The following is a 27403-nucleotide window of genomic DNA, read 5'->3' as shown; positions in this document are numbered from 1 at the left end:
TGTACCTTTGTTCTGAAAAAGTACCTTGTAACAATACCACGTTTTGCCTTTACATATTCCTCGGTATTCATAACATGTTGTTTGAATCCACCTTGTCCTCTAGTCATGCGTACATGATGAAAATTCACGATGCAATCTTCATTTATAAGAAAAGCCGCATTACTTTGCAGTACTTTTTCTTAACTTGTCCATAGAACTTCTGCTGATAGATTTCTTGCTCCTCTGAACCTGCTTTTCTGAACGACAACCAAAAAGGGCGATGTCCTTCTCTCTCATTTGTAATTGTTATTCCTACGTAATCATGCTGGTCCACATTACGTAGCAAATAATCTATTAAAGCTCGTAGACTTGTTTCAATTGCAGTAAAAGGAATTTCACCTGCACGCACGGGGGCTAGCCGGAATCTTAACATTGTACCCTCCATATTGTATCTTATGTATTGTCTTCTCCGTTCTTCTATTATATGAAATCTATTGTTTCCATCATTACATCTGTTATTTCCAAATCCTACTTGCACATTTAAGTTTCGTTCTGCTACAAATACGGATAGCAACTCGTCCATTCTTTATTCTATTTCCTCTAAATCGATTTGTATTTCTGTATGTTCTGTATTAGCCTCTGCTAATATTTCCATAATTGATGGATATATTACTTCTTGTTGTTGTTGTTCTTCTTTTTCAGGATTAGGAAATAAATTGGTAATCCATTTTTCTAGCTCAGTTTCGTAGAACTCATCTTCTTCTGTCTTCTTCTCTTCCTCATTGTAAGTCTCCCCTATTATTTGGGAGAACGTTAGATTTAGCAATTCCTCTTTTTCTTCTTCTTCTTTTGTTCTTTCTTCGACGTCTTATTCTTGTTTTTGCTCCTTGTAACCATTTTTTAATTTGGGCAAAACGGTCGGATGCTTCCTCTTCTTCTTCTACTGTTATCATTCTATTACCTGCACTCTCCAATATTTCTAATAGTTCTTTTTCTTCATATTATTCTTTTTCTTCTGCAATTTGAATTTCACTAGCTGCATCTGTTTCTTCTTCGGTATTGTTGATCATCTCTTCTTCTTTTTCTTCTTCTTCTTCTATGAGTTCTTTTTCCTTTTGTGTACCTTTCTTCATTTCATCTTCTTCTTCCTTCCTTTCATGATGATCTTCTTCTATTCCGATTACGGCATCTATTTTTTTTAAAACTTGCGTCTATTTATTACGATCTCCTCTTCTTCTTCTTCTTCTATGTCATTAATAAATGCAGTAATCTCTTTTAATAACTCTTGCGTACACTTATTTTCCATTTTTACTCCCCAGATGTATATACGTAATGCAAAAAAATTTCCAATATGTATATGTAAATAGTGAATAGAGAATATAAGTATTATTTAAAATGGAATATAAATAAATAAAAGTGCTTTAAAAGAATATATGAATAAATAAAAAAGGGCTCTATATAAGTAATTAACAAAGAAATAATAATATCAGGAAGGATAAGGAAAGTCTAAGACACGTATTTTTATTTCTATTCAACCTAAAATAAAAAACGAAATGCATCTGGTTACTTATAACCATATTCCAAATAAATATAAACAGTATATATACATAGATTTCAATTTGTTATATGCAAAAAGCAGAAGGTTCAAGGGAAAAATAGCATACCTTTTAAGTAGTTAAAATGAATTGTAAGTTTTTTTCGTATTCCCTGGGAGTGAAACAAATGTATGTTCACAGTTTTCTTCAAGTGTGTTGTCTAATGTATAAAAGTTCTGTACGTGAATTTTATACTTATTCTTTCAGAGTTTCAGCGACCACGAAAAATATGTATTTGACACTAATATCGTCCGTTTTACAACGTAAGGAGCATATTTGTGGGAGGGTATGATTTGAATGATTACGAAAGCTATCACTTAACTCAGTATGATATTTTTATTCCGTAGCAAATACGGAAACTAAATTTAAAGGGCCATCCAATTCCCTTATATGATGTGTTATTGAGTTCAGAGTGTCATCATTGAACACAGAGGCCCCGAAAACTATTTATTTGACACTAATATCAACCATTTTAAATTATTTTTACGTGTCTCGATACCAACCCTGGAGACCCCCCAACTTCAACCCCCTTAAATGATGTGTTATAAAAGTTCAGAGTATCATCATTGAACACAGCGGCCCCGAAAACTATGTATTTGACACTAATATCGATCATTTTAAATTATTTTTACGTGTCTCGATATCAACCCTGGAGACCCCCAACATCAACCCCCTTAGATGATATGTTATTGAGTTCAGAGAGTATCATCATTGAACAGAGCGACCCTGAATGAGTGTTGTGGTTTGACCTCTCTCTCTTGTTTTATGGATCTCGGTTGTTCGGTGATAGAGCGTGGGGGTCAGAGGCTTAAAACCCTGTTCCCAACAAGTGAACTTTGTGATGAACAAACACCGTGTACGTGAATTTCCTTGCACTTTCTCCGTTCCAACATTTCATTCATTTCTCATCATCACCGTTTCCATTAGCATAACCGACATAACTGTGGGACGTAAAACTCAAAAATTTCCAATCGTGGAACGCAAAACTCAAAGATTTCCCATTAACCTTGTTGGCATAACCGTGGAACGTAAACTCAAAGATTTCATTTCATTGTTCAAAGATTTCATTTACAGACAGGTATGATTGATATTATCATAATTAAAACACATAATATACCTCGGCTTTTTATTATATTTTAACGTTAAATTATAAGTGATACGGCTTTAACAGTACATTCACTATCTGCTTTCCAGACATTTCGTACGTAAGCTGTAATCTAATTGCAATGCGAGTCAGAAAACATTCAAGAATTCCATCTTATCATTTTCTCATAATTCAACGTGGAAGGAGCAGAATCAACATACAGCTCTAGACATCCAACGGATCAAGCACGCACAAAGACACACTCACTATTACAAATATGAAGTGAAAAACAACGGACTAATACAACTTCTCTCTTTGTTCACAGCTTACACTCAAGTTTTAGCGTTGAACACCAACGTTTTTACCCGGGAGAGGATCCACACACGTTTACTCTTCTAACTCTGAATCACAAATGTTCTCTGTATAAAACACACACACACACACACAACACACACACACACACACACACACACACACACACACACACACACACACGTGTTTGTCTCAGAGAAATATGTGACAACAAGTTCGATCATGCCTACCATAATCGAAAACATATCTCGTTACGGTTTCAATTTATAAGATAATATCTTTCACATCAAGACTTGGGAAAGTCATGTTTCATTTTGTTTATAGAGGTATCTCTATGGGACTGTATTTCAATTCTAAATTTCGATGACGTAGTTTTTTGTACTATGGGAATATGTTATAGAGCAATATCTCATCACGGGTTTAACATAAGCAGCAAATTCATTTGGCATAATTTGATCTTTGATTTCTCTACATAAGTGATTTTAATTACTTGTCATAACAGACATCATCATGTGAATATCCATATAACACTTTTCACATGCAATACAACCGACCCTGCTGATTTGAGTATACAAATTTTTCATCCTACCTTTTTAAAACATTATGATATGCTATGAGAAGCTTCCGCTACTAGAACATGCTCAATCAATGCAATCCAATACGTTTTAAAACAATCTTGAATTGCACTATTTGTCTTATCAACTCAATTTCCTGAGAAGGTTCCAGACGAAAATTTTTCTACAGGCGTTTCGTGAGAATAAGACCAGGGCTAAATCCTCACGCTTTTGTGTATGAGTTTGTGTTTCGTTATGACACTCATATATTGTTTCTTATCCCACGTTTTTTAAAAAATGGTGAAATACAATATTTACCTTAGCAACTAAGGCCAATTTCGTACAATCTGCTGAGAAGCTTTGATCATTTGAATATCACGTATTCAGTTCATAACCTACAGGCACTTCGTGGGAATAGGACCAAGGGGCTAAGCAACACGATTTTGTATGGGTATGTGTTTCGTTATGAAACTTATATATTGTTTCTAATCCCACGTTTTTTTAAAAAAAATCATGAAATATAATATTTACCTTAGCAACTAAGACCAATTTCATACAATCTGCTGAGAAGCTTCGATCATTTGGATATCATGCCTTCAGTTCATAACCTACAGTCATTTCGTGGGAATAGGACCAAGGGGCTAAATCGCTTATGCTCTTCGGCTTTCCAGGAGGAGCAGGGGTGGCTGGTGGTCAAGTAACTAGACAATATAAGACAAGAAGACGAAAAAGTCATGTTTTATCTTGTTTCTACATCTGGTAGGCGTCCAAGAGTATACTTCCTTATTCTAGCATAGCAACATACTGGTTTAGGCCGGGTTAGGGCCAAAATTTGGCCAAAATTTTTCCACGCTCATGAACAGGGGGATATCTACTATTACAGGGAGGTAACGTAAAAATTAGGAATTAACATATAACATAAAATCTGAGAATTAACACAATCTAACCGAATATTAAGAAAATATAACTTTCCAAATCAACATAAACCACATGTCCGGTACATCTTACACTTTCGTTTGTAGCTTATAAGGTATATCTATTGTATAACTAACAATAATCACCTTTATAGTTCTCTGAAATTTAATGTAGGTAATACTGTATGCAAATATGTTGTCAGAGAACAGAAAAAAATTACTGGAAAATAAATTTTACTGAGAGGAATTAACATGAAAATTCTAACATGACTAAGTGCCGTCATAAATTATTATTGGTAGGTAGCTCTAAATCCAATTATTATTAGAAATTGGGAGAAGAAATGTTTTCGGCTCTTATGAAGTATTTACAGCAAAGCATAGGGAAGTACGCGCCGCCGATTTTGTTCATCAATTTCTCCCGTTCAACCTAATTTTCAATTATAAAATGATTATTGAAAAAGTGTGATATTCAAAGTCGAAATTTCGGAATATTAACTCACCGGAAAACCACCACCGATTAGCAATATTATAGACGATTAATTAAATCTTCCCCGTCTCATATAGCCTCCATGCCGAAAAGGACATTAACCTCAAAATCAGATGAAGATAAATATTCATTTAAAGAAAAATAACGCACGAAAAGGCGTGGGAAAGTGTGGCGATGAAATGTTCGGATTTCAAAGTGCTACAAACGATTTGAAAAACGTCTGTTGAAATGTAAAAACCTAAAATTAAAGATGATATTCTACAACAAAAGGAATAAGTTCCAAAGTTTTTAAACTTATAAGACTTCATATATAAAGGAAAGTGATGAACTTGTTACACATACTGAAGAATCAATCTGATTGTGTCTGCAAGTTTTCGCGTGTTTTCGGTTTTGACAAACTCGAAATCGTTCGTGCCGAGATCAATAAGTAAGTTGAAAGAGGCGCCACTTTTTCAACAAGAACAGTTCTTCTAACGTGGTCGTGTTTAAGATCGAACATGGACTTAGAACACAGGAGGATGCATTGGGAACAGGAAGTTATGAATAAATACAGAACCAAACCTGTGCACAGGACTGTATCTGCAACAAATAGGTCAGGAGTGAAAGAACCTTTTAAAGAAGATAGAAGACCGAGAAATATCTATGCAGATAAAATTCAGTATGAACAATATAAGATTTTTCTTTTACCGTAAGTAGAACATTAATGTTGGTATCGGTACAAATGTGCTATAATACCGTGGATACTCTGCTAACATTGAACATTGATCAGCCGTAAATGAACACGTGCACCAACTGAAATATTTACAACCTACACTGGTTATGGGCCCATTAAGCTTACTTTGGACGGTTTCAATAGTGAGTTTATTCTTCACATATACAATGTTCAACGTTATGTAATTAGCTAAAGATTTATGCGAAGTGCAAGTTTATATCCAGTATTCGAAGTAAACTGATTTTTTTTTCTTTTGGTGATGGTAAAATTGTACCGAACAGGAATATGTGTTGTAGGTAAGACGATCATTATATTTAGTAATTTGCAATGTTTAGTTGTAGGCGCGGAAATGGATTTATTGAAGAATATAAAGCAGTGAACAAGTGATAAAGACGCCCTTGTGAAAACGGAAAATTCGGGATCTGTTAGAATGTTATGAAGGAACTCTTGAAGTAATTGATGGTATATTACGGAAACCAAAAGCATTAGAAGAGGGTGCTTCAGAGGCTCCTAAGAAGAAATACAGGGGAAAAGCCGACATTTATCGGAAAGCCAATAGTTATGTGAAAAATATGATCACAAGTGCAGTGACTGCTGAGGTTTATGAGAAAATTACGGAAAAGGAGACCGCTGAAGAGATGTGGTTGTCACTGAAACAGTTATTTGATGCTACTTCTAAAGATCAGCTAATTAAAATAAGTATGGATTTATTGGCTTTTTCGTGGAACGAAAGTGAAGATGTTTCTATATATGTTGCATAATTAAATACTTCTGGATGGAACTTAATAGTATTTGGGGAACTTCAGTGTATGTATACGATAAGAGCAATTGCGCAAAAGACACTAATCGACTCTTGCTAGATCGTCACTAAAAGGATGAATGCTATCTAAGCAAGTTACGGTAGGAGCGCAGATCAGTGATCCGATCGGTAGCGAGGGTGTGTGTTAGCGAAGGTGGGTATAGAGATAAACGAGGATAGTGCAAACACTATATATGGCATCAAATTACCTTACATGTTGAATAATGTATTTGTTTGTTACTAAAAACGTTATAGGTAATATCCTGTTTTTTATTGCTTGTATATTTGTGTTCCAAATTTAGGGTTAATTGCTGTATCGCCGGACCAGTTTTAGGAATTTACCGGGTAAATTGGTTAATTTATTTTGATTTCTGACGAAGAATTATTGAAAGTCATATGACGGGAAAAGTTAGAATTAAGGAAGTGTCTATTATTGGTTGTTTTCGATGTGAGCGGCATTGCATATGGAGGCGGAAGGGACTATTTGGCGGAGAGATACACTTAAAATGATTTAGTGCCAGATAAGGCAGTGTGGAAATGGAGTGTATGTGTCAAAGTTCAGACACTCGTATCGAATCACAGAGTTCAGACACTCGTATCAGAGTTTTATCGAATTATATCCTAACTAAATGTAAGTTAACCAACCTAACCTGCTAGGTGGCCACTACGACAATGTGTTTCTGCAAACAGTGCAGACAAAGTATTTTATGCTAACTAGTGGATAGTTATTAGTATCAATCCATGTTTTCACTACAGTCGCTTGCGCGCATACACGCCGTCGCTGACGCGCCTGCTCCTTTCAGATGCACTTGTGCAATATCGTGTGGGTCCACTAACTTCGCCCTTTCCCGCCTCTGGTAGCATTTGTGCTTTATAGTGGCCACCTAGCACAAGTTATTTATGTTTATTGCACTGTAATTTTTACGCCTTACCTATATCCGGACTCCATATTTATACGAGTATACTGGTTTTTTATTCTAAAGTGTAAAAGTTTACACGTATCTGTTTTCAAGATAAATGACTTGTAACTTATCCTAACCTAAGCCCCCTCAAGTTTCATACCTACAAAAAAGCAGTAAAAACATCAAAACGTGAGTTTTACTATCCGAATCCATAGTATAACTAGCAACAGTAGTAAGAGTAGAAGTAGGAACGGGTTAGAAGCCCCGCAGGGGTTCATTGGGTTATGTTTTTGACATAAAAATGGGCACGCTGCTGAATCATCGAACCTTCTGCGTCTTGGAAATAGTACCCACTTCCACATATCTTTTCTCGTATTAAACATAACTTCACTGCCAAAGTTACACACCTAAACAACACATAAGAACTCCAAATTATCATTTCTTACCTCATTTCCCTGTAAATTTTCCTAATTTTTATATAAAAAAACGGAGGGGTAACTCTAAACTTAATATAATGTTATCTAATCTAATGTAACGAAATGTATTTTTTTCTTATGATTTTCGTGTGGTCCGACGATACAGAACAAATGCTCAAATTAACATAATACATTACTAATGTAAATTTCACAATTATGTGAACCTCTTAACGCTCAGACATTTGTCGTTGCGCAGCATGAATTATCACATTGACTTCAGATACTTTACTTCATATACTATGGTTAATAGCTACCTTATAGTAAAGTCCGCGGAAAAGGTTCTAGATTCCTGGTCAACCATGTAGGTTAGTAGCTGGGTTGATTTTTTCTGTACTAAAGTTTATACATTTAATTTACACAGTACTGCTGAGCGAGCGTTAGCGAGTTAAGAAGGGTTAGAGTCCTGCAGGGCAGGTTGATTTCTGTCTTTATTACTGATCAATGGGAAGGTGACCAGTAATCTAGAACCTTGCCAAGTCCGCGCATAACAGGTTCGACTTTCATTAATATATTTTTACGTATCTATGTATTTGGGATGTCTTCAGGTAAGAAGAAATCATATTTCGATTAGTAACACATTAGTCTGTTAAAATATTATTAAAAATTTGTTCTGTAAATTTTACAAATCTATGAATGTGTGCAGTAAATGTGCACCGGAAATTCTAGTGAAAATTCGCTTACATTTTTTAAAAATATATACACATCAAGTAATTACTTACGGTGGTTACTGCATGACTTATTGGTAGAAGCACGATAGCAGCAATCAATTCATATCATCATGCCTGGTTTTGTAAAACACATGATTTCATTGTTTCCGAGTTTCGATCAAGACAGGGGCCGCGGTGGCTCAGTGGTAGAGCGTTCACCTCTGGTGCTTGAGGTCCTGGGTTCGATCCCCGCCCCCGCCAAGTGAACTTTGTGGTGGACAAACACCGTGTGCGTGGGTTTTCTCGGGGTTCTCCCGTTTCCTCCCACTTTCTTCATTCCACCATTTCATTCATTACTCATGATCACCGTCTCCTTTAGCCTAACCGGCATAATCGTGGGACGTAAAACAAAGATTTCATTTCATTTTTTCGATCAAGACAATGAAGAAAATAGACATGCTCAAACCTTGTCTTCTGGGCGCTGCAGTTCCTTTCCGGAAATAATTAAGCGTGTTTATTTCGCAAATTGATAAGTATAAATGAAGATTGAGAGGGAGGAGTTCACTAAACCAGTTATTATCACTAATAGTTGAGTTACAGAATATTTTTTTTTTTTTTTTTTTTTGTGAATACACCTCATTTTATTTTGAACATTAACCTAAGTAAAAGTTCCTGGCGTACGTATTGATTCCCTTCTTAGTGGGAGGGTGCGCTTTTAGTATATGACGAGTTTGTAGCGGGTTTATATGTAAAAATATTCGAAAGCGATTGATATTAGTGTCGAATTCATAGTTTGGGGCTTTCCCACTTTTGTGCTGTTTATGAAGCGATTTTTATGAAGATAGTGCTGAGTGCATGTATTTGTTGTTCATAAGCCATTAAGCTTGCTTTTAAAGTAAAATATATATTGTTTTTCTGTGTGTTAATAGTGAAATATGCCGAAGAATACACGAAGCGAGAACACCGGCACTCCAAATGCACGGTCATCCCAAAATGTAAAAGATGATCTTGTGAAACAGATTTGTAGTGAAGTGAAATCGGCCGTTCAGTCTCCAGAGGTAACGAAGGTCATTGTAGATTCCATTATTGAAACTGTAATAAAGGTGGTTATTGAACGTTTGGAGGAAACTATGAAATTTAATTGTGATGAGGTTAGCGATCTGAAAACAAATATGCACAACATGAAGACTGAACTTAAAAAACGTGACAAAACAATTGCCGATCTAAGTGACAAAATTGTAGAACTGGTGCAGTACCAACGGAGGAATAGCATTCGAATTTTCGGTTTACCGGAACGTGAAGGAGAAGATACGGATGCAATTGCTTCGTCTCTGTTTGCAGATCGTCTTGGAGTCAAACTTCAGAATTCTGACCTGTGTCGAACACACAGAATTGGCCCAGTGGTTGCCGGTAAGAACAGACCTATCATAGGGAAATTTACAAATTACAGAATCAGATCATTGGTATTTAGAAACAAAAGGAAGTTAAAGAATTCAGGTATTACAATCAGAGAAGATCTTTGTAAGGCTCGGCTGCAACTACTCAAAAACGCAACACAGAAGTTTGGTACAAGGGACGTTTTTACTCAAGACGGTAAAATAGTTGTTGTGAAAGGGAAGCAGAAGCACTTCATAACCACTGTAAGTGAGCTAGAAGCCATTTAAACTCAGCGTAGTGTACTCTGTCAACAGCAAATGTGGGACGAGTTTCGTCTATTTGTGTTATGTTGATTAGTCTACTGAACACTTCTCTTAGTGACTGCTTCATTATGCTTTGTACAATACAGTCTTACGATATATTTGTTAGTGTCCATTGTGTTTTTGTATATGTCAATATTCAGGGGTGTACTTGTAGAGAAATTTCTGTTTTTGCAAAACGTAGGTTACTTATTCTCTATGGAGGTGATGGATCAGATTTATATTTCTGTTTTTCAAAGCCTGAGACAAAGGTGGGTACCACTCTAACTTTAAAGGGTTTACTAGTTGGTACATTATCGCTATATTGTAGTTGTATTGTAAGAAAAGTGTTTAACAATAATTATGAGTAACGTAGATATAGTACAAGGGAGCATTCATGACCACTGGCATGGTGCAAGGGAATATTTAAAAACTAGTATCAACAAAACTTTTCAGGAAAGGTTTGAGTTTACGTCAGGACAACAGTCTCAATTTTTAATTATGCATGCTAATGTTCGTTCCATTTTACCTAAAATAGATGAAATACGTTTATTAATGTTAGAATCACAGTGTGCTATTTTTATAGTTAGTGAAACGTGGCTTGACAATTCAACTGATACAAGGCTCATTAATATACCTGGCTACTCCATTCTTCGGCAAGACAGAGAACATCTTGCTGGAGGAATTTTAATGTATTATCTTGAAAATTTGGATGTAAAACTGTTTGAAACACCTAACACAGATCAAGTAGAATGCCTTACGGTAATGGTGAAAATAAATTCGCTACGCATAGGTATCGTATCAATGTATAGACCACCAAATATCCCCTACACCAAACTGTCTATTCTTGAGGATCTGATTACATATGTATATCCACAAGTTGATTGTCTTTATATAATAGGTGACCTCAATTGTGATCAGCTCTGTCTTGACAAAGCCGAAACAAAATATTTGAACCGTATCCTGAATATGTTTGGTTTTGTCCAACTCATTAAAGAACAAACCAGAATAACAGAGTTCGGTGAATCATTACTCGACCTCATTATTACCGATAAAATTGACATGATAGCATCAAGTGGCGTTAGTCCACCCATTGGATCATCCGATCACTGGGTGACACATGCTATCTTAAACATTAAAAAACCGCCAAGAAAGTCATTTGATATTATTCGTTATCGCAACTTTAATATATTTAATCAAGACGCATTTCTACAAAATGCTGAAGCCTTGAACTGGAAACAAATTGAATCTCAGGAATCTATAAATGCTAAAGTTAATTTTCTTCAGACTTCTTTAAAACATCTGTTTGATCAGCACGCGCCAATAAAAACAGCTAAAGTTTCGAATAGCAAATTGCCTTATGTGTCTAGTAATACGAAGCTGCTAATGAAAATACGCGACCGTGCGCTCCGCAGGTTCAAACGCACTAAGTTGAAGCAACACTGGGATGAGTATAAAGAGCTTCGTAATTTTACTACGGCAGTTATTCGACAAGAAAAGATTGCGTATTTTTCCTTTCGTGTAAATAACGCTAAAAACAATAAAGACACTTGGCGTACGTTACGTAATTTGGGAATAGGTGGAAAAAATTCATCGTTGAACCTCCCTGAAGAACTAAATTGTCCTGATGTCATAAATCGTCATTTTGCTAAGGTTTCCGACATCTCAGTAACAAGTGACGATACATTTGATAAACAAATAAATCGGTACAGTTCACTGAAACACACTGCTTATGGAACTCCTTTCATGTTAAGGCCTGTTCATGAACATGAAGTTAGAAGAGCAATTGTTAACATTAAATCCAATGCAGCGGGTTTTGATGAAATAACCCCACATATGCTTAAAATAGCTTTACCTGTTATCACATCTCCCTTAACTAATATTGTGAACTACTTACTCCTTATCGAATGGTAAATTCCCTGATCCCTGGAAACTAGCTAAAATTCTGCCATTACCAAAGAAACCTTGTATTAAATCAACTAGTGACCTTCGGCCAATAAGTATATTGCCAGTTCTTTCAAAGGTAATTGAAAAGTTAGTGCTTCAGCAAATGATTTCATATATTGATAGCTCTGGCATACTTCCATGCGAACAATCTGGGTTTCGTAAATTTCACAGCACTTCTACTGCTTTGTTAGGTATTAAAGATAATGTGCTTCATGCACTAAATGACAAAAATGTGGTCATACTAGTTTTATTAGACCTCTCAAAGGCATTTGACCTTGTACAGCATGGTGTTCTCTTAGTAAAAATGAAATACTATAACTTTTCAGTAAATACCATAAAATGGTTCGAATCTTATCTACATAAGAGAAAACAGCAAGTTACTTTACGGAGTTCCTCTCATTATATAATTTCTGAAGCTGCTGTACTTGACAGAGGTGTTCCACAAGGCTCAATTTTAGGGCCAGTTTTGTTCACCTTATACACTGCAGATCTGGTATATGTTGTACAGCATTCAAAGATGTACTGTTACGCAGACGACACTCAATTGTTTATAAAAGCCTTGCCTCAGGACTTACCACAAGTTGTTCGACTCCTTAACCAAGATCTTAAGGCTATCAGTGACTGGTGTATTGATAACGGTCTTATTATTAATCCCTTAAAATGTACTTATACTGTTCTAGGTTCCGCTAATCAACTTAATAAAATTGCTCCGGACAAATTAGAATTACAAATAATGGACTCAAACATTAGCTATTCACCTTGTGTAAAAAGTCTTGGAGTACAAATTGATGATAAACTTTCTATGAATAATCACATCTCTACTCAGTGTTCAAAAGCTCTAGGAATACTAAGAAACTTGTACAAAATACAAGACTGTCTGTCCAAAGATACCAAGCTACTCCTGACACAAACGCTGATACTGTCTTTGTTTGATTATTGTGATGTTGTGTATGGCCCGCTTCTAACAAAAAGCAATGCCATTCTGATCCAAAACGTACAAAATTCATGCATCCGCTTCTGTTACAACATACGAAAATTCGATCATAGTTTGCCTATTCTGAACAGCAATAGCATGCTGACAATGTCCAGAAGACGACATTTGCATTATTGCTCTCTCATTTATAAAATTCTTAAAACAACACGTCCCGCGTATTTATACAAGAAACTGCTAGGTCAACTATTCACACTCACTTAACACGCAAAAGAAATACGTTTGATATTCCACATCATAGACTCAAGCAAACCACTGCGGCATTTTCAGTATTAGCACCAAGGTCATGGAATGCTCTACCAAATGTAGTAAAAGAAGCTAACACATTTAATTCTTTCAAGAAAATGTTAAAAATTTATTTACTCGGCCAACAAAATTTAAGTTCAGGTACATATGATTTGTATTCTATCACTTGAACCACGTAAATGAAATCAGACTTGACTTTGTACATATTCTTTATTAAATAATCATGCATTGTAAAAATATTTCATCACCCTCCTCCCTGCATTGTGAATCACAAGCATAGCTTATTTTGTCTCTATGTTATTGATTGGTATGTTTTTGTTTTCATGTTTGTATTTGTATGCTTTTTTTTCTTTCTTCACTTGTACTTGTGCGTGTGTGTGTGTTTTGTTAAAAGTACCACTTTTCTCTTTTTTTTTTATCATCTTACTGTATACCTGTATTTTTCTTGCATGTAACCGTATCTTTTGTACTCAGTTGATTGTATGTTTTTTGTATAACACAATGTACTTCCTTGACAAGGGTTAGGTGGTAGAGCAGCAATATGCTGAACCTCGCCCGCTTGAATAAAGCCTTTTTCAATTCAATTCAATTCAATACTGAAGTGAATAGGAACTGTCCCGAACCTGTTCAAGTCTAAGCTTAGCCCCCATCCATGTGTTGGCGATGAAAATTAAAATATGCAAACTCACTAAGATTAGCGTATAACTCATACTTTTCGGGGTCTCTAGATGATAAGTGACAATCTCCAATCTGTCAAAATAGTGTTGCTTACAAGACGAGAAACAAAGTTTCTTCGCCTCGTCTCGACTATGGAGGACTTATTTCTCGTCTGAATTATCGAAGAATTAGTTTTCGTGTAATCTCAAGATTTATTCGGATTGTTTTGCGAATTTATTTATACCCTGATTTTTCTTAATTTCATCCACAATTTACGAGATTCCCTCCTCATCACGAGAGGTTTATGAAAAGTGTAATATAACGAAAGTTTAAACTATCTTAATTTTTGTAGCAGTAGTGTGGCCAGGGAGGCTTCGGGCTGTACATCCCTTTCAATTCCTGCATTATTTTTTTTTGTCAAAGTTATACGTAGCCACCTTAAAATTGTCACAGATAATACCCTATTGTATTCTTATTATCAGTGCACTGCAATTTTTATGTATTTTATTGTTATTTATGATGTAAAACCTGTCTAAATGCGCTTGCCCTTTCTCTATTGAAAGTATTTTAGCAAAACTAAGTTTGCTTGAACAAGTCATTGAAGCGGTGAAGGAATATAAAGGCTAAAATTTGTAAAAAAAAAAAAAAAAAAAAAAAAAAAGAATTCCGAAACAACGTTTACGGAGAAGGGTGCCGGACCACCCATTGTCTTGCGTGGTATTCTATACTACTGGTGCGAAAAGAAATAACAGTTTTCAGTTTTTAACACTAGAACTACCAGAAAATTAATTATACAAGAACTACCAAAGGGTTCAGTTTGACCCCTTGTGTTTTAGAGGTTTTTAGGTTGAAATTTAGTGTTCCTTTGGCAATCAAGACTTGATGTGACTTGATATAAAAATTAATGTGCTTTATAGAATCCACATTAGATTTAACCATGCTCTCCCACGCCCAAAATGTTGGACAATATGTGAATAAATGTACACTTGAATCTTTTAAAAATACAAACTCAGGAACATTTACTATACAATAATTTACGCATTTATTTTAAAGTATTAGATGAGAACATATAAACGAGTACAAGTTTCAAGAGTAAATCAAAATTTTGATAATAGTATTATTTTGAGGCATATAGGTATTAATTTCAATGCATTGATTTCACTACATGTCAGGATTTAGCACTTCTTCCTTTCTCCGGTGGAAGCTGTTGATGCTGCTGGCAAGTCTTTCAAAGCACGCTTTTGTCTCACTTTCTCAGAATGTTCCATTCTCAACTTGAAAAGACAGAACTGCTCCAAATTTCTGTCTACCATTATGCCTATTTGTAATAAACTTGTATAAGATATAAGATTTTCTGGCGGCCAAACCAAGTAGGTTATAAAGGAGCTATACCGGCCATTTAGTTCTAACAGCCCTCACAGAATATTTACTATCCATCTGGTCTACAATGTCTACACCAATTTATTGTTGATTGTAAAACAAAACTTTCAGTTTTCTTATTTTCGTGACCACTCATTACATGTACGTTATTGTGAAGGGTGCTAAATATCAGTACTATTTTGTTTTTCTTGCATTGATATGTGGTGAGTGTGATATCATCCACGGTTTTGAGTAGTCTGGTATACAGATCTTTATTATGAAAACGTACGGAAGCTAGAACTTTTCTCCTGTTGCTTGGGACAGTACGAAGCAAATTTATTGCGATAATTTTTAGTTCCCTTGCAACATGTAGAGACGTAAAAATGTTGTCTCAAGTTACCTGCAATCCCACGTTTCAAAAGATGTAAAACTACATGTTTGGGAAGAAGGATGTTCGTTGGCCTCTTTTAATCTTTTCCTACATATGGAAACCTATTTACTATATATTTGTTCTTCACTTCAATAAGCATCCAAAATTTGTCGTCATAATTATTCGGCTTGCTATCCATGAACTGAAGAAATGGACCGCGAGATTTCATTGGAAGGAGCAGGTCACCAATAGTGCAATAAGTATAAAGATTTAGCTTCTTTGGGCAGGAAATATACAAAACCTGTTAGTTTTAAGTCTTTGGCTTCTCTTAGATTGAAGATAAATTTTATAAAACTCATTATTTCTTCAAACCTGTTTCTGAGCCTAACATTCCGAAAAAAAGCTGTAGCCCAAGCTTTCCAGACAGAAACACTTTACACTTAACGCTTTTCATCCTCATTGCTCCACGGAAATACAGGAAGACAATAATTGTATCAAACTCGACAGAAACTGACCAGTTGGGATCATCTAAAACTCGACGGGCCTCAACTTCTGTATACTTATTTATATTTCGCAGTAGAGTATTGGTTACAATCAGTCTAAATGCACTTACACAAGCATCATCCATATTACGCGTAACGAGTGATGTGGGTTCTGGTTTGATACGAACTATATAATGTTTTTGTAATCTTCCGCATGTCTTATTTACATTAACTATCGTCCACACAGTCGGATTCGGAGTTCACTAGGTCTACCAGTAATTTCTGTTGAATTCCCTTGCTCAGAATCTTCACTTGTATCATTATTACTAGAATCAGAATCAGTATATTTGACTTCTTTGTCATAACTACTGGAAATCACTACCAAAAATCTAATTTTTTAAGGTTTGTAACATCTTCCTTTAGAACCCAGCTCTTACTGTCCTCATCATCAGAAGTACTATCGTCAATATCCTGTACCTATGCTCGAAACTCTGTTGTGCATGTCGTTTACCACTTGAAGACTCAATCATTCGCAAAAAGTGAAACACGTTCTTCAAAATAACCACCACAATTCAATGGTTGTTCACAATTGTTTCGGGGACATAAATATTACACCTTGATAAAAAGTAAAAACAAGAATCAAAAAATGCATTTTTTTATCCATGTAAAATAAATCGGAAGTGAACTTTGTGGTGGACAAACACCGTTTGCGTGGGTTTTTTCGAGGTTCACCCATTTCCTCCCACTTTGTTCATTGCACCATTTCATTTATTTCTCATCATCACCGTCTACTTTAGCCTACCCGGTAAAATCGTGGGACATAAAACTTAAGGATTTCATTTTCATTTCCAAAGTAAATAGGTATGTGTCAAAATGACCCCTCTGGTGTCAAAATGACCCCTATGTGACTATTTTTGGTTTTTAAAGAAAACCAAAAATAATTGAACTATGGTATTTAGGATATAATCACACTGGTTACAGAGAAGAAAAGTGGTGCCATATGTTTTGCATATACTAATTAAGGTTCAAATTATAGAATGATCAATTACAGTGAGGGGTCAAAATGACTCCTTTGGTACTTCGGCAGAGATTTTTGAAAAACAGCGAAAATTAGAGAAAATTAGTTTCGTTTTTTAGAGAAAATTGTTTCGAATTTAAAAACTGTTGCGTTTGTAACTGAAGCCGATTTTTAATAGAAAACCAAACTGTTTTTAGTAGCAAAACGAGCCGGTTTAAAACCAAAAAGGTTTTGGTGAATTCGGTTAGTGTTGAAGATTGTGGTAAAAAAAAAAAAAAAAAACCCTTCAGAGTAGACTTGCACGGCAGTTCAGAGTTGTTCATGTGCCCAGCGTAGCTGATATGTTGATTTAGCATATTAACATAAGTACTTGCAACCCTTGTCAGATTTACTCTCACTCAAATATTAGTGTATCGAAAACCTTTTTATAATGAAGCTACTTTTGCAGTAGATACACAAAGAAAGTAAGACTGACTGTTATAATAACAATAGAGGTATGCAAACTTATTCTTTATCAGTTAAACTTCTTACGATAAGGTAAGTTTTGGCAACATGAGCTCAGTTGTTGCCACATCGCCAGAAGCGGGATGACAGTTTTGATTCATTGTGTTCTGTGATAGTTCAATGGATTTTGTTGCGGGCGTATTTCCGTTTTGTTTTATTTTATTATTTTCTTGTTGTAGTTATTCCGTGTGTTGTCTGTTATTGTTAGTGCTGCTATTAGTTATTTTTTTGTTTAACTGCTATAGTGCTATCTTTTTGAGAAAGTGGCTGAAAATTCCCACATTGTTATAAGAAGCAAAGAAGGGAAAATTCTTTACACTGGTAAAAAATCATGCTATTAAATGTTTATTCATATTTTCCAAAGCAGGCAGTGAAGCTGGAGACAGAGTTTTTCCTTAGGTGTCAGGGCACCTCTGGAAAGAGGGGGGGGGAGTATAGTCATTTATACCATGACTGAGAGTGGGTTAATTCCTGAAGCTAACCCCGTCTTTCGCAGAACAAAAACACGTGATTACCACGTAGAATTAGATGCAGAAGAGACATTTCCAAGAAATGCCCTTCCAAATGTACCATCAAGTTCCGTGGTTGTTATAGATAATGACCCCGCACACTCAATTAAAGACGAAAAAATCCCTACGAAATCATGTACTAAAAAATAAATTGTAGAGTGGTTAAAACATAAAGGTGTTGAATGTGATTTAAGCTGGAACAGATTTGAAATAATAGAAATGTTAAATAAAGTTGCTTCTAACATAGAAGACTTCTACAGAATAGACAGCATTGCAAAGGAAGCTAGATATTAAATTTCTCGTCTCCCCCTTATCATTGCGAACTCCCTCCCACTGAACTTGCGTGGAGTAAGACTTGGGTGTTTCTTGCCTCCGGAAGTTGATTACGTATGGTAAATAATTACACTTCCTTTCGTATTATTATTATTTTTAAATTTGCTTACCGCTGCACTGTTTGGTTTGTGTTCTCGTTGTTTTATTTTCTGAAATTGGCGTCATACTCATAATAAGTGGCAACATCGAGCTCGTTGAACGTCATTTCCGTTTTATAATCTTCCTAGGGGGGGGGGGCAGAGAGTAGAATTTGTAATCTTTTCCCAGTTCTAGGGATGTTTCTAGATAAGATATGTTTTTAGTTTTGATGATTGAGTTTAAAATTATTTCACCTATCATTAATTTATTGTGTGGGAAAGAAATTCAATACGTATTCAAAGAACATACCAATTTATTTTTCTTTCTTCACGTTGATTTGATTTTCAGTTTAGAGTCTCTTATCAGGAGCAAGGCTATATGAAACGTGAATTTCCAGCTTAACATGGGATCCGAACCACACAAACAGCAGCAAAAGGGATTTCTACTTACAGATGGAGATTCCATCTATATTTCGCATTTGTGTTTATCCCTGTAGAACCTCAAAGCCTTCCTCTCCATCTTTTCATTATTATATTTGTTGAGTTCATATGTGCCAATTCTGATCCGATTGCGATAAATTTCAGCATTAAGGGCCTTCATTCTTTTTTGAATGTGTATCACGCGAAAATAATACCGCTTTCGTTCCTGTTTCATTTGATTTGTTTGTCTTAATTTCATGTCTTTTACTACCTACTACATTGTGTCGTTTTATTGTCATACCACCCCTTGTAGTTTCTTCACAATACAGTTCTAGGAATAATGAAATTAGAAGTAAATTAAAACGGTAAATCAACTGATACAGTGTATAGAGAAAGATTCAAGTCGTCGCAGAAGGAAGCTGCTTTACAATTACGATATTTCTTTAGATCTTAGTATGAACTGTCGTAAACACAACACGAAATGCATACTAAAAATGTATGTTAATACATATATTAGCAAGCTTTACATACCAACGGAAAAAGATAATAGAATCTCACGGTACAACAAATTACTACAATTTGTGAACTCCTATAAAATTATTTTTTAAGTTGAAGAAAATATAAATAATGATTTCTACATAGTTTGGTTCAACATAGTTCATTTAACAACAACAAAATACCACCTAATATAGTTGCAACTAATTTAACTCTCATTACTAAATTTCGTAATTTATTTAGAAATAAATTACAATTCGAAAATAAATAAATATTATAACATTTTAAGGTATAGGACAATTTCTGACTGAAGTTTACAGAGATATCTAAGTAAAATTAGTGTATCGCGAAATGTTTACTTAACGTCGCACGGAAAAAAAAATTACATTATGTAAACAGCGAGAAGAATATCCAAAGAATACTTTCACTCGTATATATTGCATTATTCTATTACACGATTTTCAATTCGTAGATACTTAGCACTGTCATTGACTCTCATTACATTCGATATATCAGTAATCTTGAGTGATGGTTGTGTGTGTTGAAAAACAACATAGTCCTGATATTTTAATTAACTGTTCGTATTTTACCAACATTGTAAATGTTGTTATCTTAATTTTCGGCGTAGAAATTGGATATGTGTCACTAAAGAACTAAGTGTATTTACTTTATGATGTATTTAGTTTCACAGCGTCTTAACATAAATTTTATAATACGTGAACTTCAATTATGGAAGGTTATTCAGACGATTAGTTCAGTTATACGGATACACTTTAATTAAACAAAGACTCTTAATATTTAACTTAAATTATTACTGGCTTTATTTACTTAATTTTAAATTTAAAAAAAAAATACTTAGTAGTTAAATCTAGTTGCACATTTTAGAAGGATCACATGTATTAGTAAATTTGCTTTATACGGTTACTGAGATGGATAAATGGAAATAAGACTTTTTCTTCTTTTTTTGGTCTACCTATATATGAATGAAAATTTATTTAATAACCAATAATACCGGATAAAAAATTGTAGTAAATTGATTGGAGTTGTGTTGAAAAGCTACCAGTCCGATCGTTCTGCGTAAAGTTTGGACTCAAACTTGAAAGGGGAACAAAGGATTACCGTTAAGCTCCTTGTGAAACAAGATAACAATAATCATAATAATAACAAAAATTGAAAGCATAGTGAGAAATGCACATGGACATACTTGCATGTACATAGTACAAGTTTTTAGCGACATACACGTTTCTAGAAGGTGAGATCGATTAGGGACACAGCTATCTTTGGTTACTGACACACACACAGAGTATCAGATGTGATCACAAGTGACCAAAGAATGTGTGTGTATACAGTGATTGAAATGGGTTGACTAGATTAAAGTTATAACATCAATGATACAGGAGACGTGGATCTACAACTTCTGTCAACCTCACGCCGCGAATAGAACCCGGCTTTTCGCTCCGAGTATTTGTGACTAACAATATAGCTACGAGGGGGCTTGTGTTGGTACGATTATCGGAGATCTGAACGTTGAAACACCTGTGATGAACTTGTGAGGAAAAAATCTCTCGGAGCACCAAAAATATAACAGTCAGAATTATATGTGCTCATGTTAAAACGCATCGAAAATAAAACGAACTCGTAAAAAATTGTAATAATCTGCAAGGAACATTCTTTTTTACCCACGACCCTAATATTAAACAGCAATCTATCCAGGATAATACACAGACTTTACCAATTAAAAAAAAATACACGAATTACGTTAAAATTTTAAGGAAATGCGGTTTCCTTTCTCTGACATGCATGAATGTGTCATATATCATTCGGTTCCTAATAGAGGTACAGTCAATCAGCACAATTTGAAAATTTGACAAGACTTAAGGAAAAATATGAAGAAAAGATGCTTCGATGGTGTTAAAATGAATGGTTTTCTCATCAACACATTGGAGAAACTCCTAAAGTTATGCTTCTCAGGCAATTTTTCATGCGTGAAACCATCACCCACATGGAAGTTCCCGTCTCCAGCAACTTTTGCATTATCTTACTTTCTGCTTCTCCAGAGACAAAGGAACTCAAGGGGATTTGATTTGCCTCAGTTAAATATTCCAGAGCATAAAGAGTAGATTCTGTATCTCAACTCCCATAAGGAGTGCTCTTACTAACAGTAGAAGAAACAAACGTAGAAATATGTGAATGACAATGAGGACTCTTTGGGACCTGATGATCCGGCGATATAGGAATCCAACAAGAAAGATAAATTATGAGTCTTCCCTTTGTTTGGGAGGGAGAGTTTGCGACTTCTCTAATTTCAGTGGTATTAAAATAACAAGGATGGCAGGTATCTCTCCAAATAACAATAGCGAGTATAAGACTGTAATAGAAAAAAGTAATCGGTAAAACACGACTTCTGTAATATACTTGTCCCGCTTAAGTCTAAGGAAAGACCTCATTAGAAACAGGAAGCATTTTTGAAACTTAGAAGTGCGTAACAAAAAGAACCAGGGAAATAAAATTAAAAGTACTTAGAAATAAACTTTCCCACATACACACGCATAGTGATGGGCAGTGGGAATATTCCCGGTGGGAAGGAATTTAAAAAATGGGAATATTTCCGGGTTTTTTCCCTGGCCTATAAATTCCCGGAAAGGAATTTATTTTCATTTGTTTATCTTCCAAATTATAAGAACCATATGACAAATTACTTTATTTTAATATAATATGATTTACTTCTAGATTTCAAAGAATTTGGAGGTTAAAAACTTAAAAATTCTTTGACTGTACTTTATATAACTACTATTATGATTTTTTGTTTCATTTTCATTTGCACTAAAAAGTAAGATAATTGTAATAATAATACTAATATTGGGGGGCCAAAACTAGCAAAAAGTAGGATGATTTACGGAAGAAATTAGTTGATAGTGGTCTTCAAGTAGTCAAGAAAGAATCGAACACATTTTTTTAGGGCAGTAAGGGATTTATACAAACCGTAAATGTAAGTGGAAGTGATTTATGTGAGAAAAAAAAGTGAATTGTTGGTAACGAAGATAGAAAACAACGTGCAATGCTGGGCTCTAACCGATTTCACTTGCTAACGCTAGCTCTGCAGTGCTGTCTGAATTTAATGTTTGTAACGTAATTTAACGTATGAAACCATAAAACAACCGCATCGGAAAAGAATATTGCAAAAAAAAATAGGTGCAAAAGCTAGCCCCCCAATGCTAAACAATAGCCAAAATTAGCAAAGTGCTAATTTACAAATGATGAAAAGGAACCATTTTGTATAGTAACGTAGAATTATGTAGGAATAGAGACGAAGTACTATTAATAAACCCTGAACCACCGTTAGTAATAGACGTCGGTCTGTCACCTATCTCTGACTCGAATTTCTGAAGAGGTACTCGGACTTCTCTTACATGTGAATTAATGCATGAAATTTTGGGAAATAGGTAGGAAGAAAGGTCGTGTATGCAATGTTACGTGCTAAATTATAAAGATAAATCAGTATCTTGCAAACTTTGTGAACATAAATGCGTATGCACAAATGTTGATAAGTTAGTGAGATATGTATCTTACAGCAGTTACCCAATCTAATTTGTTTCTAACATTTAAAAATTTAATATGTTTATAATATCAGTAGTAGAGTCGAGTGTAGAAAATCCACTTACTTATAAATTTAAACCGTTTAGCGGTGTAAGAATATGTGGACTTACTATACCATTTTTTCCACATATTTACTTTCATAGAGTATATTGTAAGTAAATATACATTTATGCGTATTATCTAAACATAATAAAATATTAATAAAGCAACATAGTACCGTTCAGAATATACATTTTAAGGAATCCCCTGGAGACAAGTATAATAATATACTGTAATAAAAAACGAATTTAACTTCGAAATCTTAATATAGTAATAGAATGCACTTTTCTTTGTGATTGAACATAAATTCCCGGAGATCCCAGCCCTCGCCAAGTGAACTTTGTGGTGGACAAACACCGTGTGCGTGGGTTTTCTCGGGGTTCTCCCGTTTCCTCCCACTTCCTTCATTCCACCATTTCATTCATTACTCATCATCACCGTCTCCTTTAGCCTAACCGGCATAACCGTGGGACGTAAAACAAATATTTCATTTCATTTCATAAATTCCCGGAAAAATTCCCATTTTGGGAATCTTCCCGGGTATATTCCCAAAAAATATCTTCCCGGGAATTTACCCATCACTACACACGCACGCATAACACGTACAGGTGAAGACACACTGAAAGACATTATGCTATCTTGTTTCTCGAAGAAAAGTAGTTTAGACGAACATATTTGTTCAAAATTTCAATGAGTATGTTAAAAATAGATTATGCTCTAACCCACTGTATTACTATGGTGTGATTTGAACTTCCATATTCAAGCTTTTTTTAAAGAAAAACAATTACTCGAAGCAATTTTCATCGAAATGAAAACCAAAGATTTAAATCTAAAATTACTCGAGTTACAGATTTGCGGTACGGGAAGAAGACAATACAGAATCACACTGGAATATCTACACGGCATGCTTCAATCTTGCAACACTACAAACGATTTCAAGAAAATAAAACTGAAATTTGCTAATAGGGAATAGAACGAAAAACTATGTAAGTAGATTTCTCGTACGAACAGGACAAATAACCTCAAGAATTGTGTGTGTGTAAACTTTACAACGAACGAATAACGAATAAAATCCGTGGGTTTTATAATAATTTTGGGAAACAATGATGTTTGTCTTTGACACGTATATTATACCTCAATCTATGTAGTGGAAGTACAAGATTTAACCAGAGCAAGAGAAAGAAACTTATCACGCTTAACGTTGAGGAAATGGAGCTTTAGCAACCCGATATAGAGAGAAACGTAATCTATGAGAAGTTCTTTTATTTATTTATTTATTTATTTTTTAAGTACAGTCAATCAGTACAATTATCTTGAAATATTAAAAATACTTCGCAAAAATTTGGGAAAAAGATGTCTCGACGTTGGGAAAATTAATAATTTTTGAGCAGAATACTGTATAAGCACATAAAGATCTGTTTGTCATGCAATTTGTGGCTCATAAACGAATGACAGCCTTGCAATTCTGCTTTGTTGCTGGATCCAGCACCATAGAACTCTTTTTTTCGTTTCCTGACACTAAGGGCTGGCTTCAAAAGAAAATCTCCTGTCTCAATTCAAGATGTCAAGTTGGTGCACACAAATCCTTTAGGTGAATTCAAAAGAAACTACTATTTCTTTTAATAACGGTGAAAGCATCTAACACACAAATCTGCACATATCGCAAAGAACAGTTTCGAAGTTGGTATTATATCAGACAAAAAAGGGGTAACTAACAAAAGTACTAAGTTAAGCACTGTATATGTGACTTGTATATATGATTTGTGTATGTGTTACACCCCAACATTGAAGTCAGTATTAATTGATATAGTATAAAAGCGCAAGGAAAACAGGTGTATCAAAAAGACACCGAATACAATTCAGCAAATAAACAAATCGAAGATACACGACTAATGGAATAGAATCCCTATCCGTGCAATTCCCATTTCATTCAGAAAATAATAACATGATACTATAAGGAAAAAGAAACACTCGCAAATAACATGGAATGTTAATTTAATAAAAGGATGAAAACTGTGACCTAAAACTAAAAATGCTTTCAATTGTAAGGCAATACTTTATATATACACACACAGAGGTAGGGACACTTCATCAAATATTACTTCTTTCTTCATACCGTCTTGAAAAAATAAGTGATCCAATACGACCTTTTCTCTTTGAAACGTGTATTACTAGGAAGTGCTTATTCGAATCAGAAAGGAGAAAAATAATTGTTTTTATTATTATATGCTTCTTACTATAAAAACATAGACCGTCTTTAAGAGTAAATGCCACACAACTCTCTTTCCACAGATCTGCGTTTTTAAAAAAAATGAATTTTCACTAGATTTTTTCCATATAATAACATGCACGGTATATAGGAAGACGATTATCTAGATGGTAATACCACAAAATGGATATATGATTCGCACATAAAGAATAGTAGGATATGGAATAACAAGAAACGTGATAAGTCAAGAACTAACAAGATTATTTACAGACTGTCGAATTCGATGTATCTCAAGTAATCAAGAAAGGAAGAGAAAGAAACATAAGGTGTATAGCGTAGGGTATACGGGAGTAGATACTATATATTGACGTATTTCTTCGCATAGCTTCAAATGCAATCTATTCGAAATTATATAATTTTCTGTTAAGAATCTGTGTTTGACAAAGAGGACCATGTATAAATAATAATTAAACAGAGCACGATAAAATGTGTGCCAAATATATCTAATGTAATGTATTAGAACACAATATTAACTAAATTGAAACTTCTAGGTGGTACAGTAAACAATGAAATACACCAGCATCTTGGTCATCTAAACAAAAATTCTGGACTTTCATGCAACAGAGACGAAGCAAAAAAAGAATTCACTATCTATCTTTATAATCACTCACCAACTTCTGACTATGAATATGTTCAAAAGACCTTATATTTAATAATTTAATAAACGGTCCATTATAGGCAGTTATACCATGTTCTTACATATTTCAGGGTACAATTTACGAATTAGCATTTATAAAGTTTCTTTCTCGCTCTTGTCCCGTGTATCATTGTTAAATGTTGTATGCATAAAAACACACGAAAACGTAACATTAGACTGCATTCTATTATTTATTCAAATTCCTTGCAATTAAAATACTACAAATTTACCCAAAGAAAGAAAATGCAAATAACGTAATATTACAAGTAGATGAATGTCTAAAGTAGATTTACATCACGATAACCCTAAATGTGATAAATGTAATCGTACCTGAATTCCTCAGAATTTTCCTCCAGTTGTCGAGAATCATGTTCTTGAACGTCCTCTTCGTTCTTGTCACTACTACGGCAAGACCAGTGATTACTTACATCTTCATCCCTACAACAAAAATCTCAGAATATTAAAAAATTGATTTTACAGTGAGATGTTTAACACTTTACAATCAATTATCTATTTATATACTTCTCATTAAACATATAGCTATTAAACTCTCTTTGCAAACTGCTATTATCATTTTTATTATCTTCTAGACGATAGCCTAAATCACTTAACTCGGAAAATTTAACATTATTATATCCATCTTTTAAATTTTACTGATCTTCAATATTCCAAAATATCGATACACATATCTGAAATTGATTACGTTCCAGGTCCTTAGTTATATATGACATAATTTGGAATCGCAAAGGTAAATAGTCTCCTTTATTAATTTCCTGTGCTGAATCCGGCGAAATCAAATGGCATCGAGTTCTGAAATTTTGTAAACGAATTTCCGAAATGAAAAATGAAATCTTTACATCGAGAATTAAACGAAATACCGGTAATCACATACATGAACACCAACATTTCAGATAGAAAAGTGCATTTAATTCAAGCTGTATCTTTCAAAGTTTCAAGGACACAAATCACAACACATTAAAGCTAATTGCAACAGAAGAAATTAAGGAACAAAAATTTTCTCTATTTCAAAATCATATAAGCTGTTCTTACTGTGAATAACTTGTATAGAGCTTTCGAAATAACAAGTAACATGGTCTTGAGCAGGATTTCTGCTCTGTGTAATTGCAGTTATCCAGTATTTTGAATTTCCAGCCGGCGATTGTATGAAGTGATTTTTTTCCACTAATATGAATGTTGTCAATACTACACGTGCTAGCTGAAAATATTATATTACTGCAATAATTCCTATGTTTGGCGAATAGGAAGATGAATTATGCATAGAGATGTGCAATTCAGATGTTTCTATGCCAACTAGT

At 34.5% G+C, this 27403-nt stretch overlaps 1 protein-coding gene across 3 annotated transcripts in view; it reads right to left on the bottom strand.

Moving 5' to 3' along the window:
- LOC145681051 (uncharacterized) overlaps positions 1 to 27403 on the bottom strand; it is a 97383-nt gene that overhangs the window by 15749 nt on the left and 54231 nt on the right. For all 3 annotated transcript variants that reach the window (XM_081752388.1, XM_081752389.1, XM_081752387.1), the window contains exon 3: positions 26418 to 26525. In XM_081752388.1, coding sequence (XP_081608514.1) covers positions 26418 to 26525 — 108 coding nt within the window. The remainder of the gene's footprint in view (positions 1 to 26417; positions 26526 to 27403) is intronic.

The sequence above is a fragment of the Thermobia domestica genome, chromosome 3, assembly GCF_964235325.1.
Source record: "Thermobia domestica chromosome 3, izTheDome1.hap1.1, whole genome shotgun sequence".
NCBI lineage: Eukaryota > Metazoa > Arthropoda > Insecta > Zygentoma > Lepismatidae > Thermobia > Thermobia domestica.
The sequence above is the reverse complement of the archived record's forward strand: the minus strand, read 5'-3'. Positions and strand labels throughout refer to the sequence as shown.